This window comes from Drosophila gunungcola, unplaced genomic scaffold (genome assembly GCF_025200985.1).
Source record: "Drosophila gunungcola strain Sukarami unplaced genomic scaffold, Dgunungcola_SK_2 000001F, whole genome shotgun sequence".
NCBI classification, from domain to species: Eukaryota; Metazoa; Arthropoda; class Insecta; order Diptera; family Drosophilidae; genus Drosophila; species Drosophila gunungcola.
In genome coordinates, this window is record NW_026453197.1 from 7,390,859 (window position 1) to 7,410,376 (window position 19,518).

A 19,518-nucleotide genomic window follows, 5' to 3' on the forward strand; every position below is an offset into this window, starting at 1 on the left:
CCAGAAACAGTACAGACCATATAGCATGCCCCACAGAGCATCCCTTCTTGCGCATTCGCATGTCCCACCCAGTTAGCAATAAAACCAGCTGTCAATTTGTTTATATTATAAAAAATAATTAGTCTGTATTCAGCGCCGAAGTCGACGACTCCATCATAGATGTATGTTTGAATGTATCGTATATGTACGTAGGTTGAAATTTGCACGTTGCACATTGCAATTTGGGTTGAAAGAAGACTTGTGTGGGGGATTTTTGGTTTTTTTGTGATTATGTTTAAAATTTAAAGCATAAGAGAGCGGGTTTTGTGGGTGATTAACTACGCTTGATAAGTGGAATAATAATTGTACGAAATATGTATGGATAATGCAATATAATTAGTGTGTTGTATGGCTTAGACATTTCGCTTTGTTTATATGCTGATGACGCTGACTAAAAAGGCAATGAAGGAATGTCGATATTTGTAATTATAGTTTGATGATCGAATCGAAACGAACAAAAGCGGCACAAAATTTTAGCTATCCTCGGACGGCACACAAATTGTTGCATACCTCCGGGCGTCTTTCATTTTGCTGGCATTCATTAAATGTTGTATAATATATTTATTATGTTATTTATATATATATATAGAATATGCATTAGGTTTTCCTTAAAATCATCCATCGATTCGCTTTCCTTATAGAATATGTATCTCTGATAAATATATAATTTATTTATTTTTTGTTGAATTTTCTTATGCTTCCGTTTGGTTTCATTTCATTTTGTTCGTTTTTCGTTTTGTAACATAGTTTATTTAGGCAAAAATGGCAACAAAATTGTATGTTTAACATTTGTCTACTGTGCAAAAACCGTTTCGCTTTATAGTCAGTGGTTCTTGTCGCTCTTGTCCATGATTAGTAGTAGATGTGTATAACTTTAGCTAACTAACAATTAATTTAAACACTTGGTAACTTATAATTGGCAATAAATCGTTTGAATAAGCAAACATTCAACATTTAGCATACTTGATCTTAAATCGACTGCCCGAACAGATAACCCAAACTAAACAATAAATAGCTATATGATATATGTATATTGAGTGTGTATATATATATGTGTGTATATGCGTGTATATATAGTGTATGTATATAGATGTATCTCTGCATTGTAAAGTCATAGTGATTGTAGCCTGATTATGTTAATAATATATTTATGTTCAATATTTATAGATACAATAGGGATTGTCGGGACCTTCATATTTTTTCCAAGAATTTTGGTTATGTTGTTCTCGGTATTATTCTTCATTTTAAATGCCTGTCCCGATTATCCTTCATTATTCTAGCTGGCAACTTAAGATATTTAAAGCCCCGTTTGAACTTATGCGTGTATATAGTGAGTGAGTGATTCGAGTGAGTGATTGATTCGATTGATTTATAGCGTATACAGTGGGTCAAGTAAGTGTAAGACAGTGGAAATTCTTGACATTGTTAAATCTAAACAATAAATTTGAATATTTTTTGATTTTAAAAAAGATATGGTATTGATTTAGCTCAGAAACTGCGTTGATGTGGAGCAGTCGAATTTTTTAAGGCAATACCGTATAAAGATGGGCCCAAAGATATGTGTGTTTTGTCTTTAAATTTATTTATAAGAATTTGAAACTGTCTTGAACCTGCAAAACCCACTGATTTTATAATGAGTTCTTTAGGTAATTGCGTTAATTATTATATTACTTTAAAATTGCATAATTTCTTTTTCTCTGCTTGGTTTTAATTTCATTGGTTTGTGTTTTTAATGTTTGGTTTTTTGTTGTTGTGGCAGACGTCGCCTAGTAAAATTTAATCAGTCGCTATTAAAGATCATCTATCCTTCTACCTCATCCTAGTCGTGTTTTTCTAAAACTGTATGATATTTTTTCCTTTTTTGTTTTGGCCATTTTGAATGCTGGACTAGCTCTGCGTTTTTGGTGGGTGTTGGTGGACTTGGATGCGGTTGTCTTGTTGGCTGTTTTAAAAATCGCTGATCTCACCCTCAGTCTCTGGATAAGTGCAGGAAAAGGGAGTCAGCAGCCAGTTGCAGAGGCCCTTGTTGTTATTCCCAGCCTGATCCTGTCGGTGTCGCTTCTTGTGGCACTGCCTCTGGTAGTTCCCAATGCCCGTTGTGGTGGTGACCGCTCCCGATCCCGAAACGGTGATGCGATGCCGCTGACCCTTGGACATGCCGGATGCGAAGCTACTCTCGTCGGAATCCCGAACGGTGGCCACACTGTGATAGCCACTCTCCGCCCTCCGCGATATGCCCGAATGCTTGGAGGTCCTGGGTGTGGAGTTGGAATCGTGACCACTGTCATAGGCCTCGGAACTGGTGTTCAGGGGCAGCAGTGGAAGACGCGATTGGGCAGCCAGCGGCAGTATGTTCGTGATCTCGTTCAGCTTATGCTGTGCATCCTCCAGAGAATTTCGCTTGCCCACCGCCGCCGCCATGGCTTTCTCATCCAGTTCGCAGATATCATCGTGCTGGGGCGTAAACCGTTTCTCACCCTTCTGAAGATTCGGATCGGATGCTCCGTCTGGCTGGCGAAGTAGAGCATAGTCGTCCATTCCAGCAATCTGCATTATGCCATTCAAGCTGGGCAGTGATCCCTGACTCGGACTGTGAGACGGTTGCTTTGGCGGACTGGGTGTCAATCTGTAGGCTGGTTCACTGCAAACGCTGCTCTGGCCCACATTGAAGTGGTAGACGGGCTCACTGAAAACGCTTCCAATATCCGTCCGGAAAAGGGCGGCGGGGGGCGTGACTTCGGCCATCGCCAGTTGGGAGGTGAAAATCTCATGCAGGCGAGCCAGCTGATCAAATTGGTGTCTATTAAGCAAGAAATAATAAAAAACATAAATATAGCGGATTAGATAAGGAATATAACCTGCAAAATGTATGCTCTTTGCTATTAAAGAATTCAAGTTAAATTGATGTACCACTCTATGACTATAATATGATTAAAAAAACCAAAAAAAAAGTTAAATAAAATTGTGTACGTTTCATTTTCTCAACCCTCTTATGCCTACAGGCAACATTTCCTTTGCATTTAAAGAAAATTCGGGCGTAAAAGGGTAAAAAATTATTAAGATTTAATTGCTTAATATGTGATTTTAAAAATAAACTAAGTTAAATATCTTTGCTTGCGTTTCATTCCCTTAAAATAATTTCCCTTAGTTTCATAATTGGTTTTTCTAAATCGAAATCGAAAATATACTACTAAAACATAACAAGATCTCACGATTCCCTATTTAATGGGTAAGAAAATAAAAAAGGGATAGTCCAACTCACCTTGCTCTTTCGCCGCACTCACTGAATGATTCACAGGCCATGTTGAAGCTGGACACAAAGGATACGTTGTCGCAATGACTCAGAGCTGACAGAGGATGTGCATCATGGTCCCGATCCCTGGCCATGGTCCTGGCAATCTCCTCCTCCGTGACCTGCAGTCCACAGTCAATACTCCGCTGCGATGGATGGTGCGAAGATGAGGCTCTACTGGCCACCAGTTCGGCCTCGTAAAGTTGTTCCCTGGACACATGTCTCGACAGCATCCTGTGCAGGTTATCCTGCGATATATCCCTGGAGCCCAGAGGATCATCTAGTAATGGAAGAGCGGGTGGAACCTCCGAGGGGCCACTATCCTCGTCTTCATCGCCATCCGGAGGAGCAGGATCCAAGAGTGGTAAACTCTCGAAGCCTGGCTGATTGAGATCCAAAGAGGGTTCCGTATTGAATGCCGGTCTGTCTGGTAAGTCCAGGGATTTCTGCTTCAACTGCGAGAGTTTCCAATGCAAGGCAGTGGGCGAATTGCTGGCGGAGACTGTACTTTGGAAGACTTGCGTTGTCTGATTCTCCACCCACTGCCGAATCATGGTCTTTTTGTGGGCATCCATGAATCCGTAACCCTGCGTCTGACTTCCGCCGGCTGCTGGAAGATTTCCAGCTGTCAGGGATCGACACGACTGCGATTTCGGGCCATCCACCCACGTTTCGCACTGTTTGACATGATTGACCTCCCTCATTAGATGACGAGCTTCTGCCACTTTGGCCCTGGAAACCCGAGGTCCGTCGATCCACTGCTCCTCGGTTATTTTTCTCATACCCGCCTCCAATTGTTCGAGCGCTGCTCCCGGATGAGCCCTTCGCATCGGCGATCCCTTGGGTGAGGGAACCATCGAACCCTTGGACACCATGTGCCGGGGTATCGGAATTGGCGATCCCATGGCCTGCAGCTGGGGTTGTTCATGCGGAACTAGTGGCGAGGAGCAAGCTCCCGCTCCTGCCTGTCGCTTCAGACTTCCCGTGTTGCTTCCCGGTTGCTTTTTGGCTTTAAGTTCAGTAAGGAAAATAAATTTAAATTTTTGGCATTGTATTTCAAATTGTAATCTTTAAATATTTTTATGCTAAGGCTAATTAGGGTTTTCTAGCGCTAACAAATATAACTTTAATTTTTTCTTTTCTTAAACTTAATAATTATGCACTTATAATAATCACAAAATCAGTTGAATTTTATTATTTAAAAAATCTTATAAAATCCGCCATAATCTTTAATTTGTTTAATTTTTGTTTTAATATAGTTTATAATGACTTCGATTTCTGTCTAAAACTATTTGTCTATCATTTTTGTTTAGGGAAAAATTTTGCTTGCCTAAATATTCAAATCAAAAACTTTGAAAATCTTTATACATTTATTTTTAAACTGCATTAAGAACTAAAATCATTTGTTAAGCCATCCGAAAGTAAGCACCTGTGCAAGTTGTCCAAAGTTATTTTTAAAAGGTTTTTTTTTGTATATATTAAATAACAATTTAAGAAATTTGAACTCACTATAGTTTTCTGTAGAACTCTTTATGGTAGGGTTTTTCAAAATTCCAAAAATTTTAAACACAAACAACAACTCACCTTTCTCCGCTGCTATGGCCTTCTTCATCATCATGGGACTGTTGCAGGCGGACTTCGAGGGGGGCTTCTCCAGCCCACTCCCCTTGAGGGCTTTACTCATCACCCCGCGATTGTCCCCCGCACTCAGCGATGGCAGATATACGGGCGGATGTTCCCCATCCGTGGCATCGTCGTTGGGTCCCATATAGATGACTGTGTCGGCGGAGATTTCCGAACTCGACGGATCCGCCCCCGATCCCGCCGAGGAGCCATTGCCGCCGAGTCCCTGGGCCAAGCCCACCGCCAGTGGCATGGGTACTCGATGTTTCCTGCGACGCAGGCGATGAATCCGGGATGCAATTTGAATGGTGGAGAGGGCATCCTGGTAGCTCTGCTCCGGTCGCACATGAGCCACGATGGCCACATGGCAGGTGATGGGGGCCAAACAGTCCTTGAGCAGCGGGGTCAGCGGGTGGTCCTTGTGTGGGGGATGCCTTTGGCCCGAAAGTATCGCCAGCAGTATGTTCCCGATCCCCGACAGCGGCAGTCCCCCGCTGCGATTCGCACACCCGCCCAGGTCGATGATATGTAAACGGCTCCGGCCGCCAGCAACTGCAGAGAGAAAATGTTTGTAATATCGTAAAGAATAACATAAAAAGTACATTTATGAATCTATATCTACACTGATTTGTTTAAACATTAAGAGAATTTATTCTTAAATTTGAATTCTTAAAAATTAAATTCACCTTGCATTTTTTTAAAATATTTTTGTGTACAACTCTAGTTTGTTTCTTAAAAAAGGGTACAAGAAAAAATAAATTCATATTTTGTTCTATTTTCTACTGTGTTTGAATAAAAGGAAAGTGGGTGGGTGTGGGTTCAAATGGGGGTGAGTGGCCGCCTGTTGGTGGGTGGCGATGGGTGTTGGAGTGGAGGAAATGCGACACTTTAATGGCGCTGCCGTCTAGTGGTAGTGAAGCATTTAGCGGGCCACTTGAGTGGCAGCAGCAACAAAAGTGGCAGCAACAATAGCAATAACAAGAAAGCAGGATACGTTTTGAAAACCGAATATTGAAATACACTCGTTGAACATAACAAATATCATTCTGCACTTGCATCTTGACAAACGATTTGGAGATATGTTTTAATTATCTATAGGTTCATTTCTAAGAGTTTCCATAAAAGTCAAACTAATAATCAATAATAATGCTATAAAATAATTTCTATTTTGGCAGATGATGATTTGAGTTATGAAATTTCGGCAGTATTTCTCACTATATCCTCTCTCTATATCCTTGCACGTATTAACTGATTCGGAATTTAATTCTGTGCTCATCACAACACCCGCTTGGCAGGGCATGAAAACAACAATGTGTCGGACACTTACCACCGCCCTTGCGGGACAGGCTGTACTGGTAGACGTGCAGCGTAAAGATGAGGGCGGACTCCAAGGGGGCGGCGGCACATCCAGAACTCCCAGCAGAACTGCCAGATCCCGTGGAACCGGAACTTTTTAAGCGTCCGGCGAGCGCAGAGTCGAGAAACAGGGCCGCACGCTCGGCGGTGGGTGCACGTAGTTCCGTTGGACCGCCAAGGAAGTCGTCACGCAAATAAATCCCCGGGGAGTCGTCAGATTCTGTGTAGCCGTGTAGTCGGAATGGGAGAAGTCGGAGTCCGGAGTTCCAGTGTTAAGACCGAAAAAATAAGCGGGGAGTGAATGAAAAGGGCATTAGGTTTTATGTGGGAATAAACGCCGTATTCTATGGTTGAGGGAAGTGTGGGGTTGTTGATGATAAGAGGATGGGGTGTCGGAACTTGCCAGCTTGCCCAGGTTAAGTTTATTCAAATTGGGCCAGTTATACGACCCCGACCCGCCCCAGTCATCATCATCATTGTTTGGCCCAGGGGCAACATTATGCCACGCCCCCTGCACCCGCCCACAACGGAGCCATTCATCCTGCCGGCGATTCTGGCCGCTGGCAGCTAACAGGTGGACCAGCGTTAACTACACAAAATTAAAGATAAAAAGCTAAATTGAAGCAAAAACAGAAAAGCCCACCTAAAAAGTATTAGGTTATCTCTTATAATTGGTGCCCAAAATCTTTTTAGTTTTTAAGATAATTAGATAATTTTTTTGTTTAATAAAGTTTATGCATTTTTTCCCGGATATACCATTGAAATTTCTAACTGAATCAGACTGTATCTCCTATATCAAAATCTCACAAGTCTGTGCTTAAAAAAAAAACTTTTAAAAATTTTAATTTAAACAGTCTACAGAAGAGTTTGTATTCAAATTTTAACTTGTTGTTAAAACAAGGTGAAGTAAAAGCATTAGTATCGCTTAAGTTAATAAGTAATTCAAAGGATTGAATATCTACTTTCAATATGTAATTTCAGCATATAGGTACAAATCTGAAATCACTTTTTATGGTGGAGCCAAGATAGCATTTAATTTAGCAGATTCCGGTCAAATGAAAACACTAGTTTGTATAGAATTAAAAAGTTTAAAATGTTAGGAAACGCTAAAAGTTTTAACTGGCAAAATGAAAATTGTTTCCAGCTTGTAATAAATAGTTGCAAATTAAATAGTTGACCTGGAAAAACTATGGTTATGGTCCCGTTATCCTGGCTGAAAGCCCTTCCGTCTGCCAAATGCTTACCGGCTGCATGTGAGATGAGCAAATCCTGCGAGAGGGCATCCGGCTTGGTGGCACTGACGCCCACGGCACTGACCCGCACCGAGAACCGGGCGCCGCTCTTCTGCCGCCGCTCCTGGATGCCCTTGTACAGCCAGGAGATGGCGCAGGGGGCCGCTCCCAGGGAACACGCCCCCCCGCTGCCAGTGCCACTCCCGTTCCCGTTCCCACCTCCGCCCACATCCCCCACCACCGTTTGGGGCTGTCCGGTGGCGGGATATCCCATGGCCAGCAGGCAGCCATCGGAGCCTTCGAGCACGGCGGGTATCACTTCGCTCAGCGCCGATGCACACACATCCGACTGAAATATACGATACACAAAGAGAAATTGATTATTAAAATAGAACATTAACATATAAGGAACGCTTTTATCTCAGATAAGTTGCATGTTTTTTTTTTAATTTTGTTTAAGGGTTTTATATTTCATATTGTATATGCTAAACCGATTTATGATAAGGTGAATGACATTATTAAAATTTGTCATAGCCTTTATATTTTACAGATCTCTGTCAAAATTTGGTTCAAGGGACTTAATTAAATAATTCATGCATAGGAAGAACAATTAAATTAAAAATGCCTGGCAAATGAATAAACAGTTAGAATGTACATTCACGGACCTAGTTTTAATATGGTCGAGACTCATAAGACACCCCAGATACCACGTCTAAAGGAAATATTAAGGAAGCCTCAAATTTAGTAATTTATTGCAGCAACATAAAGCTCAGATATAAATATTATTCTTCCCCTACGTTTTATTTTTTTTGTTTTGCAAAAAACATAAGTATACTCCTTTTACCAATGTATTTTTCTCAGTGATAGAGGGGAGGAGAAGGTGTGGAGTCGTGGTCAGTGGGTGGTGGCTAACAAGGCATACTAATGGGCTCCCTTTAATGGCTGGAATTGGGTTCGATTGCGGGGTTAATTCGATTGCTGATTAGATCCGATGGGGGAGGACAATACGCGTATGTGTTAATTCTATTGGGGGTATTTCTTTTCTTCGGTCTGAGGGATTGCCTTATGAGTGATTGCACTTCAAGGGTCATAAATCTTGGAAAGGAACTTTGCTTGCTATGAATTATGAAGATTGATTGTGGTATTTTGTGGTGACTTGTTATTCTCTCGAATTACTAACACCTCTTTTGTTATCCTACTACAAGTTAAATAGCATAACTTTGCGACAAAAGTGCGACATTTGTCGTCGTCCGAAAGTAATCTATAGAACACAATGAGTTTGCCATTGTTATTTTCTTCTTTACAATAAGATTCTCACGTTCAATTAAACTTTTAAAATTGCAACTCAATATTTGCGTTTGGGAAAATTATACGATTGCTAAGGGTAAATAGTACCGAGAGAAGTCTGGGTACTTTCGCTGATTTTAAGTGGAAAGTAAACTTGAAAAGTTGTAACTTTCTGTTTGCTTGAAGTTTTGTAATTCCCTGAAAATATAAATCTGGGCAGAATATTGACTTCAGTTCCTGCTGAGAGTGTAGTTTGTTAATTAGGAATTAAAAACAATCTTTCAAGTTGTTTATTTATCACTGTAATATAAGTCTAGTCCAGTAATGTTATTCTTTATGTTAATTGAAACCAATCAAACATTTGTTATACTTGGTAAAGTCTTTGATTAAAAAATAATACTAATACTTTACGGTTATTAATAACCATCTGTGCTAGCCACTTATATTTAAAATTCATGTTTAAAATTGTTTAATATCTGTAAGCAACAGGTAAATAATTTCAATTTAAAAAAGTTCCACACTCTAAAATAATGATTTCAGTGATGATTGGCATAATTCTCAACTATTACTTAAGCCTGAACCTTATAGACAGTCATTGTGACATTTGATTTTAAATATATACGTGAATAGCGCTACAAATATAAGCTTGCAGCGCTAGGATAATGATTAAAAAATAATTGAATCAACATTAAATACTTTACTATTTATATCCAAACATCATTATAATGTTAAAAGGTGAAACAAATCAGAATAACCTGAGGTTAATAAATTTTGCCTTGGGAGAAACATTATTTTCGGGGCTCTTATAGAAATTGGATACCAAATAAATAATTAATTTGTTTTACAGTATGTTATTTATTTCACATCTTGCTTTCTTAAAGATTTAATAAAAAATATTCGTAAGGCTCTCACAAAACTCGTAAAGTTCTGGTCTTTAAGGGCATATACAAATCAAAGGTGTTGAAAATAGAATTTAATTTTCCGGAACTCACCTGTTTATCCTCGGCGGTGAAGAGGTTATCGAATGCAAACATTTTGGGTGCGGCCACCATCGGCGCTCGTTCCTGGGCAGCCTGCGGTGGCGGACACACATTTCTCGGATCGGTGAGCGTGACTTGTCGCTTCTTCTTGTCCAGGGCCATAAAGTCCGGCTCGGCTGTTCCCGTTCCGTCGGCGTTCCTGTCCCGCTCCGCCACCCGCAGCATGACCTTCACCTTGCCCACGCCGTAGCATTCCCGGCTGCTCAATCGGCGGATGAGGGTCGGCGGCATGGGCGGCGGTGCCCGCTGCAGTGCACCACAGAAGCCACCGTTCCGGGATATATTCGACATACTGGTGGCCATGGTTCCTTTCGTATTGGTTGCCACACAGAGTTGATGGAAGTTTATTGCTGGAAGCACTTGCGTTTCCTTTTTGGGGAAACGAATAAAATTGGGAGTTAATAAGAGAGGGGGCCCAAATCCTGGCTTTTGTTTTATGTCAGGGATCTTAAAATGCAATCGTCACTCCCCATAAAGTTTGTTGTTTGTTTTTGGGGGTTTTATGGTTCTTTAAATAGTTGCCGGGCCTGTCATAAATTGCGATTTCGGTTCGGGCCAATGGGCATAAGTTATTTGGTGCTGCCGCCGAGAAGGGTCCTTCGGTAATGGCCATAACACTTTCGCTTTATGGTTATGGGCCATCTGTTTATTGGGCATATGCTTCACTGTACTATCATCACTATCACTATCACGCTCGCACTGTCGCACTGTCACTAAGCTCGTGTTTTATTCACTTGTAGCATCTTGTGCATAAAATCAAATTTATGTAGAATTTGCCTAGGATTTTATGGTGGGAAATTATGCGCTTCACTGTCTTTCAAGTATTCTTTTGGGACAGTCGTATTTCACAACAGTCAAGTTCTATTCGAGAAGTTTATGTACACTGTTTTAAGTTCCTTCAGGGTATTAAAAGTTTTAAGCTACAACTTTGAACCATTTTACGTTCTTTTTGGGGTTATAAAAAAGGAAATTGCAGCTAAGAGCTTTTGTATTGTTTTATCTATTAAATAAATTTATTTATGGAAATCCCAGGTGAACAATAATTATGATAACTATTTTCTTATTTAGCTTAATAGCTTTTTATTAAAAATGTTTTATTTTCAAAACTTATTTCTTTCAGGCTTTGTTTATTTGTTTATTTTTAGTGTTCCAAGTGCTACAACATAAGACCTTAAGATTATTGCACTAGTCATTCTAAATGTTAATTATGCATTATTTCTTTTCTCTAAGGAATTTATTTAATATCTTCAAAGTGTTCTTTGGGGATGGGTTTTTTCTTAGTCGTGTCACTCAAACTTTATTTAGAAAATGTTAGATGTGATTTCCCCTCCGGACTGTCATGCCTATGGGACTTGTCTCTTATCAAGCTTGTTATGTTTTATATCACTGGAATTATCAACTTTACTTGTTATGCCCAACTTTATTTTCGAGATGTTCATGTAAATTCCGTTGGACTTTTTCATTTTACTTGTCAGTCGCGGGCCGTGACATTTCTTCAATGCCTTCATTATTATTTCAATTTGTCTGGGGAAACGTGACATTTTTGCAACGTCTTTCATTAATATTGTCCCCCGGTTTGCCAGTCCTATTTCACCATCGCCATACTCATCCCCGTGTCGCTGCCCATTCCATTTTGGCCTCTTCTATATTGCCATTCCCTTTGAATGACAGGCAACAACTTCGGGTCGGTTCAACTTCATTTTTCAGACTACGCGCACCTGCCAACTAAAAGGGAACTTCTTGGTCGCTTTTCCATTTTTTTATATAGGTATTTCCTTCCATTTTTTGCCATCCTGAGTTCGCTTTTTATTGAGGATTGCCGTCGTCCACCTTTTGAGTTTTAGCTTTGGCTTTGGCTTTGGCTTTTCACACAAATCGATTGGCAATGCCTTCTAATTGTACACAACGCACAATAGGGGAGTCTAGCTGAAGTCAGGGGTTAAGGGTTCTGTGGGGGGTTAAGGGATTTCCCTTTTGGCACAACACACACAAAAACTCACGCAAACACACGACAACACACACAAACACACACGAAACAGGAACAAACACAAACCCTTTTTTTTATGACTGGCAATTTCTCGCTGTTGATTTCATCTTTGGCTCAACTCCTTCGACTTTCCGAATTGCCTTGATTTCCTCGCACATGATTTATACTTTATCCAACACACTGGGATTTTCCCCGACTTTTCCCCGATTCACTGCGATATTTGTTGTTTCTGAGAGCTTGTCACTTCAGCGAATAATAAATAAAAAACCCGCCAGGCGAGAAAGCCAAACGCGTGCCGACTGCGTTGGCATTACAATGGCAACTGAAGTCGGGTTTTAGTTTTCGGTTTTCGGCTTCGGTTTGGGCTTAAATTTCCCAAGAGTTTTCCGCCTCTCTTTGGCGCAGGCGTACCAGAAAAAAAAGAGCACTCGACCGATGGCAATGCCCCAATTCTGACCTCAAGTTGACGGAAATTTCACTCTTTCAGTCTCTTTCGGAAAATCTCTTCCGTTTGGCAAACGACAGCTTTGAGGCTCAGGTAAACAAAATCAGCGAGGCTAAAACAAAAGGAACAACGCAAATGATGTTTATATTGTAGACAACACAAATGCTCACTGGCTGCGAAACATCAAAAACAGAATTATACCTCTTATTTACAATAAATTTTAGATAGCTTGGTGATTTCAAGCATATACATAAGTAAAACGTACCAGCATAGAAGTCTAAATATAACAATGTAATTATAAATTTATATTTTAAAACAAAGAAAATTATAAATATTTTCATATGTCACTTTGTTTTGTCATTAGTTTAACATTTAAACACTCAATAATGAAAAAAAAAAAAGACACATTCATTAAAAATATTTTAGCCAGGATCGATATTTGATGTGTTGATATCAGACCATTTTTATATATATTGTTTGATTTAATTTCTATGATATTATAACTACCTTTGAAAAATAAGGTAAAAATAATGAGGCAGTAAATACACTGTCGTTGAGAAAAAAGTGTTAAAATTTTAACTCGCTTTTATTTCATTTAATTAAACAAATTTTTTTTAAATTTGTATATTGGCAGATAAACATTACTAAAATGAAAAAGGAATTTAATTTTGCAGCGTCATTGCAGAAGTCTTGATAACTTTAGCTTTGATGGTCTCTGCTATCCAAATGCACAAATACAATATACCTTTTTTCTGCGTGAGTACCTGGAATAAAAATAATAAGAAAGCACACACACGACACGGTGATAGTTGAGCTGCTGGAGCGTCACTTAAGTGCCGCTTGGAGTTGCTGTTGATGGAGGGGGACATGGGTTGGGGATATTCGAGGTCTCTGTAAAAGGGGTGGAGAGGGGAGAGGGGTTAGGGGAGGGGTGAGGGCCAAATGCAAACGATGTGTTTTTAAGTTCCCTTACATTTGGCAGGCTCGTGAAGGAGCTGTTGAGTGTGTGTTCGTTTTTAAAAGCCCGTGTGCATGGGAATGGGCCGGGTTGGTCCGGATTTACCTTTACCTTTATTTTCCTTTTTTTTTTTTGTTGTACAAAGTGGACAACGGCAACGGCTCAATTAAAGTGGCACGGGCTGATTGGTATTAAGGTAGCTGCAGGAAAAACGACGGTAATCCAATCCGTTTTTAAAGTGTTTCGCTACTAATTATCATAAAACTTGAGGGAAATTCCGTGAAAAGCGTTTTTCCGCATCGGGCAAATCAAATTTTATGCAATCCCAGCGCCTAGAAATAAAACAAACAAACAAAACACAGCTAAAGTCGAGTGAATGGAGATATACAGTTTGTGAAGCACTTCACTATAGTTTTGAATTTGCTTGGAAGCGCCATCTAGCGGGCCAGCCTCGTGTGGCAACACCAAAAGCGTTACAGTTTGAAACTGGAATCGAAATGATAATAGGCGAATGCCAGAATATTACAAAGAAAATACGAAGATAGCAAATAATTATTTTCTGAGTCTTTTTCGGTGGAGAGAAATTTTGTATATCCTAGTTGTCAAGATTAATTGTTAAGCGGTAAAAATCAAGACAGAAGAGCAACTGCAGGTTTAAGAGGACAAAATTGGTAGCCAAAAAACGGCCTTGTTGAGAACCCCTTCAAAAATGAATAGGAAAAAAGTATATACATAATTATATAATAAGTTAATATTAAAATAATATCAAAGAATAAAGGGGTCGAATTAATGTAAAAGAACGAAATGAAAAACGCAAAATAAAATACAATTCACATACACATAATTCGTTAAATTTTTATTTAGCCATTGATGTTTTGTTTTTTAACATATACATACTTGAGTATCACTATTTATCTTCAATTTTTTTTGTTGCCTTTTCGATTGTTTCGCACTCTCTATTTACAATTATGGAAATAGAGTGCAAAATACTGCAATATGGTAGTGGTATAAATTGCCTAGTTGAAAATGCATTTGCGATGAAAATCATGTATCATGTATATATCGTTTATCGGTATCAGGATCGATATTGCTATCGATAACTAAGGCTAGTTCGCAGTGAGTGTATCGAGTGTGTTTTGTGTGAGTGTATAACGCATCGTTCGCTTAAAGACCTAAACTTAAGACTAAACAAACAATTTGAAACAAACAGCCTAGATGGAAAACATACTTCTCATACAACAGGTAGAAACAACTTCAGAGGTAAGAATTACTCATCGATAGGGTAGTAATTTTCATATGAGCTGTGGGGGGGAGTTTGAGGGGTATTCGTTGCTTGGTAAACTTTGTCACGCGTTAAAGTCGTTGAAACAGAACAAAAAATAATACACATAAGATATGCAGTTTGCCATGAGTAGGGTTGAGATTCGCAAATCGGAATTCGGATTGGCTTGGACACGTTGGATCGTTTAGTGGGAAGGTGCTCCATACGAGCTGCTGGGGGCAGACGGTGCCGGCGGGGCAGCTGGTGCTCCGTACTCGGGCGCTGGAGGCGACACACTGTTGGGATAGGGTCCGGTCTCCTCCTTCTGGGTCTTGTAGCGGATGAAGTACACCTCCGGCTTGCTGGGCTGAGTGGGCGCTGGTGTGGGGATAATGATCTCCGGCTGCTCCTCTGGCTTCTTGACTAGCACGTACACCAGCGTCTTCTCCTCGTTCTGCGGGAACTGCGGGATTATAGGTGCAGTTGGGGCAGGTGGAGATGGCGCCTTGATGAACACAATCTTGTAGTGCTTCTGGGGAGGCGGCACATACAGTGGTTTCCTAATGAGAGCATCCAAAAAATATCGGTTTAAATAAAGGCTACTAAATATTTATCAAAATATTTGAAATAAATAAATAAACAAATTAATAATTTGAAAGATTTCATAATCAATTCTTGTTATAAGGTGCCTAAAAAAATTACTTTAAATATCTTATACCATTTCTCTTTTTAATGGTAAGGTAAATTAGATCTTAAACTGAAGAAACACACTCCTTTTGTAAATGTTTGTAATAAAAAAACTTTTAACTTGAACTTTAAAGTGAAAATCATGTTTTATCTCAAGTGCAAAGTGCAACTTTTGCAAACGTATAAGGTCAGGCTTTAATTGTTTTTCCCACTTCCTATAACTTGGTGTCTCTGCACGAAGCTGGAGAAAGGAGTTTCACTTGGAGGAGTATGCAAATGACATGCCCAAAAATGGTGACCTCCCAAAAATGGTGAACCAAGTGCAGATGCTTGTCAGTTTTGCTTATCAGATGAAGATGATGACCGTGGTTATGATGACAACGACTGTCACAACAATCGCCCCGAGACGAGGGTTTACATAAGGCTCCCTATGGTAATCGCGTTCCTGTCCCTCTGCGTCTGATAATTAGCTTGGAAATGCCACTGAGATATATACAAGTACGTCGGAGAGCTTAGGTAACATTTTAGTCACGGTTTGGCGGTCTGCAAAGCCATATCATTCGCCTCTCGAGGTAATTAACATTGCTTCCAACTCCAATTGAAAACAGAAGACGACAGAAAACATTGAGCCAGAGAAAGGAGAGAAAAGTGTGATGGCTTTCGTTTTCTCTCAGGTATTAAATAAGTTTTCCTCCTTTAAAACGACCCTCCCAATACCCTGGAAATGAGGCAACAGCTGCGGAAAAAGGCCCTGAGCTGGATTATACGATGATTGGCGTCGGGTCTTGCAACATTTGACTAGTTATTATCTTTGGGAGTTGGCGGCACTAGTTGGTTCACGGCGATGAATTGTGAGAGAATCTGCATAAGTGGCGTGGATTATATACTCATAACACAACAATGTGATTTCTTTCATTTTTTGCCAAACTTAAGTGGAACAAGACAAATAAAGCGAGATCATTTGTAATCGCTCACCAGCACGCGAGATGAAGAGAAACGGGTAAGGGGTGTGAATAATTTGAACTCAGTTTGAAAAGGGTTGGGCTAGGCCAAAGTTATCCAAATATATTTAAAGCTGTTCGACAAAAAAAGGTTAAATCTAGCATTTATGAATTTCATAGTATTTTTAAAATAAAAAAACTCTTTCCTAATACATTGTTTTTCTACAAAAAAAAATTATATTTTCTTACTTTTTGGAAATGATATTAGTTTTCCAATTGACTATATTGTATAATCAAATAATTGGATATTTGATAATATCAAATATCAGAAGATTCAAAAGTTTTGCTACATAGATATTAAAGATTATTTAGAAATTTAAGAATTCATTGAAAGGATAAATACTGGTTAAAGCTCTTATCAAAGAGATTTTAAACTTAAGAACGGTAAAGGGCTTTAAGCCTTCAAAGGTATCCTAATAACCTATACAAAATTGTTGTTTTTAATAGGTTCTAAGAATGGTGGGTTTGTGGTTGCTGCTGACGAAAGGACACCTGATCCTTGGACTCACCTGGGGGCCTGGTACTCCGGCTCTGGTGGTGGGACATGGACGTAGACGTGCTTGTGCACCACCGGCGGCTGCTGGGGGGGTCCGTACTGGGGCGCAGGGGCGCCGTAACCGCCACTCGGTCCACTCGGCTGGTAGCCGCTGGAGGGGGGAGCACTGTACGAGTCACGAGGCGGCTCGGGACGAGCGGCCACCAGGGCAGCCAAGGCTAAGACGACCACTAACTGCGGACGAGATCGGAGGAGAACACCATTTAGTTTAGACACGAAAACTTGGGAGTTCGGCCGGCCACAAGATCCATACCACACAACTGGACTGCATTTTCGGGCGGTTATTTTCGGCTATATCCGTTTCGGGTTTTGTCACTTCTTCAGGCGGTTCGGTGCTACTAGTTACTGGTTAGTGGTGACTGGTAATGTGGTGCTGCTTCGACGCGGAACCTCTTACTGCATGCCACAACGAATGTTGCAGTTTCTTTTATAGCGGCGCAGCGCGTGAAATAAAAATTAAGTAAAATTCAACGACGACGACCAAGACCGCTGCCGCAGTCGACGGCAACGCTTGAAACTCTGGAAACGCTGGCTGAGCAGTTGGCAAAGAGCGGCGTCGGCATATAGCCATGTAGAAATTGAAATGTTTAAGCCAAGTCCACAACAAGACCACAGGAAGGCAAGTCATCTGGTGGGGAAACTGAGGCTGAACAGCTCCTAGCTGCGACTGCGACGTCGACTGCGACGGCGACTGCGACGGCGACTGCAACTGCAACGTCTGCTGACCATTTCTTGGATTTTTTGGTTTTTCCTTCATCGATTAACCACTTCTTTCTCGTGTTTTTGTTTTTGATGTGTGGTCGTGCATTTTTTTTTTTTGTTGGCCAACTAGGATTATTTTCAAGGGGAAATTAAGGAACTTGAAAGGTAAATTGTTTAAGTAATTAAGCTGGAGGCAGGGACATGAAATTTCAGCAAGTCCATTAATTATGTTTATATGGTAAATGTTGCCGAAAACCCCCCAAAATCTGATCGAAACAGAAGTTTTATTTTAGGGGTGTTATAATTTCAAGGAAAAGAAATTAAAGTTTGTATTGTAGCTATTAAAAATAATAAACTGATTATTGTAAGAATTATCACATTATTACGACTACGAAACGCTATTTGATCTGCCGACCCATAAAAAATGTATTTTGTAAACATATATAAATTAAATTATTAAAAAATTAAATTCCAATTATATGAAAACAAAAATCAACAACAAAAAAAAATTGTTCTAAATTTACCATATCCGAATGAATTCGAAACTGTTTTCGAGGTTTTAAATATGCAAAACTTTATGAAAACGTATTTTATATTATGTCATTTGTATTTTGTTAAGAATTAGAACATAGTCATTAGGAAATTACAGTACAGTACTTAATTGCATTCCCCTTAGAGTATTTCTCTTTCGAAGTGGTTACCGAAGTGGTTACCAAATTTAATGCCGTTCCTGCTTATCTCGTCTTTGTTTTTCTGGTTGCATTATTATATATATGTGGTTTATGTGTATAAATTGTTATTTTGGTCATTTGGAGGATTCAAACGCGGTGGACTCGTAACCAACTCTGGACTCTGAATCGGATCGTATCGGATCGGATCGTGTGGCACGATTCACTTTCAATTTCAATGGGATGTGGATTCACTCTCATTTAGCTGGCGATTTGGGGAATGGGTTTTGATGGGGGACTTGGGGATGGGGATGGGGATAGGGATGGGGATAGCTTTGTGCTCTGGACTGGGACTGAATCTGGTGTTGGTTTTATTTCATTTCTTCATGCTCTTTCGGCCTTTTGTAAGCCAGCTTCTTTGGGTCTTTTGGGCTGCGTTGTCTTGTCTTGTCTTGCGCTTGTTGTTATTATTATTATTGTTGTTACTGTTATTGTTGTTACTGGGTTTGTTGCCTTTGTAATTGCTGTCCGCGTTTTGGCCACGAAGCTTCATAATGAGCTTCACGCTCTTGTTGGGTCGCCCCATCTCCATAAGCATTTTATTTAATTTTTCTCCTCGTTTTTTTTTTTTTTGTTGCCAGTGTTGTTTTTGCAATATTTTGAATTTCTTCAATTTGTTTTTTTTTTCTCTGCTAAGTTTTACTGTTGTTTTTGGGTTGTTTTTCTTATTTAATAATTTACGCCCCGGCCATGACAATTTGCGTTAGACAAGAGTGATGGAAAAAAATATGATTGGCAAAATGTTTTGCAACTTTTCCATGGCGCATAACCCCCGAAAGCTAGAGATTGCTTTTTCCCTGATTTATGCACATAATCTATAAATGGCAATCAGTATTTTTGCATCGATTGCGACCGATCCTTGGTCGCATTTAGTGGCCACTCCTGCTCAATCGCTGCCGGAATTTGATGAAATGGCATAATCAGTGGCCACTGGCGCCAAACGGAGGACGACACCAAATAGCGACATACCCAGCAACAGCAGCAGCAACAGCAGCAGCAACAGCAGCAGCAACAATATTGCAACTGCAACCTGCAACAGTTGGGAGACTCAACTGGAGAGTCAGAGACTGTCACTTTTCCTCGATGGCATCATTTATAATGCCGTTAGGCAAATGGCAGCTTGTGTTGATTTTGTTGTTCATCTTCGGAGGCTGCACTTGCTCCTCTCTCCACAGATTGCATTTCCTTAATTTTCCACGCTCATCTTTCACATTCAAAACCATCGTCATCATCATCATTCGTTGGTCGCGGTAAATTATGCTGAATTCACGAAGGTGGAACAGGTGCAGGTTCATCTGTGGTTATTTGGCGTCCTAGGGCAGCT

At 40.1% G+C, this 19,518-nt stretch overlaps 3 protein-coding genes across 4 annotated transcripts in view; 1 reads left to right on the forward strand and 2 right to left on the reverse strand.

Moving 5' to 3' along the window:
* The window catches only part of LOC128263435 (protein phosphatase 1L), a 99,434-nt gene that overhangs the window by 26,666 nt on the left and 53,250 nt on the right, over window positions 1-19,518 (forward strand). The gene's annotated exons all lie outside the window — the stretch shown is intronic.
* On the reverse strand, window positions 96-12,162 carry LOC128263431 (kinesin-like protein CG14535). The gene is made up of 7 exons (XM_052998476.1): window positions 11,923-12,162; window positions 9,822-10,238; window positions 7,555-7,891; window positions 6,282-6,530; window positions 4,916-5,506; window positions 3,302-4,340; window positions 96-2,839 (listed from the first exon to the last, which is right to left on the reverse strand). The coding sequence occupies exons 2-7, from the start codon at window positions 10,170-10,172 to the stop codon at window positions 1,987-1,989; spliced, it is 3,420 nt and encodes a 1,139-aa protein (XP_052854436.1). The 5' UTR covers window positions 10,173-10,238; window positions 11,923-12,162; the 3' UTR covers window positions 96-1,986.
* Window positions 14,095-17,178, reverse strand: LOC128263447 (uncharacterized). The gene is made up of 3 exons (XM_052998500.1): window positions 17,018-17,178; window positions 16,718-16,938; window positions 14,095-15,080 (listed from the first exon to the last, which is right to left on the reverse strand). Exons 1-3 carry the CDS (start codon window positions 17,033-17,035, stop codon window positions 14,726-14,728), a joined length of 594 nt encoding a protein of 197 aa, XP_052854460.1. The 5' UTR covers window positions 17,036-17,178; the 3' UTR covers window positions 14,095-14,725.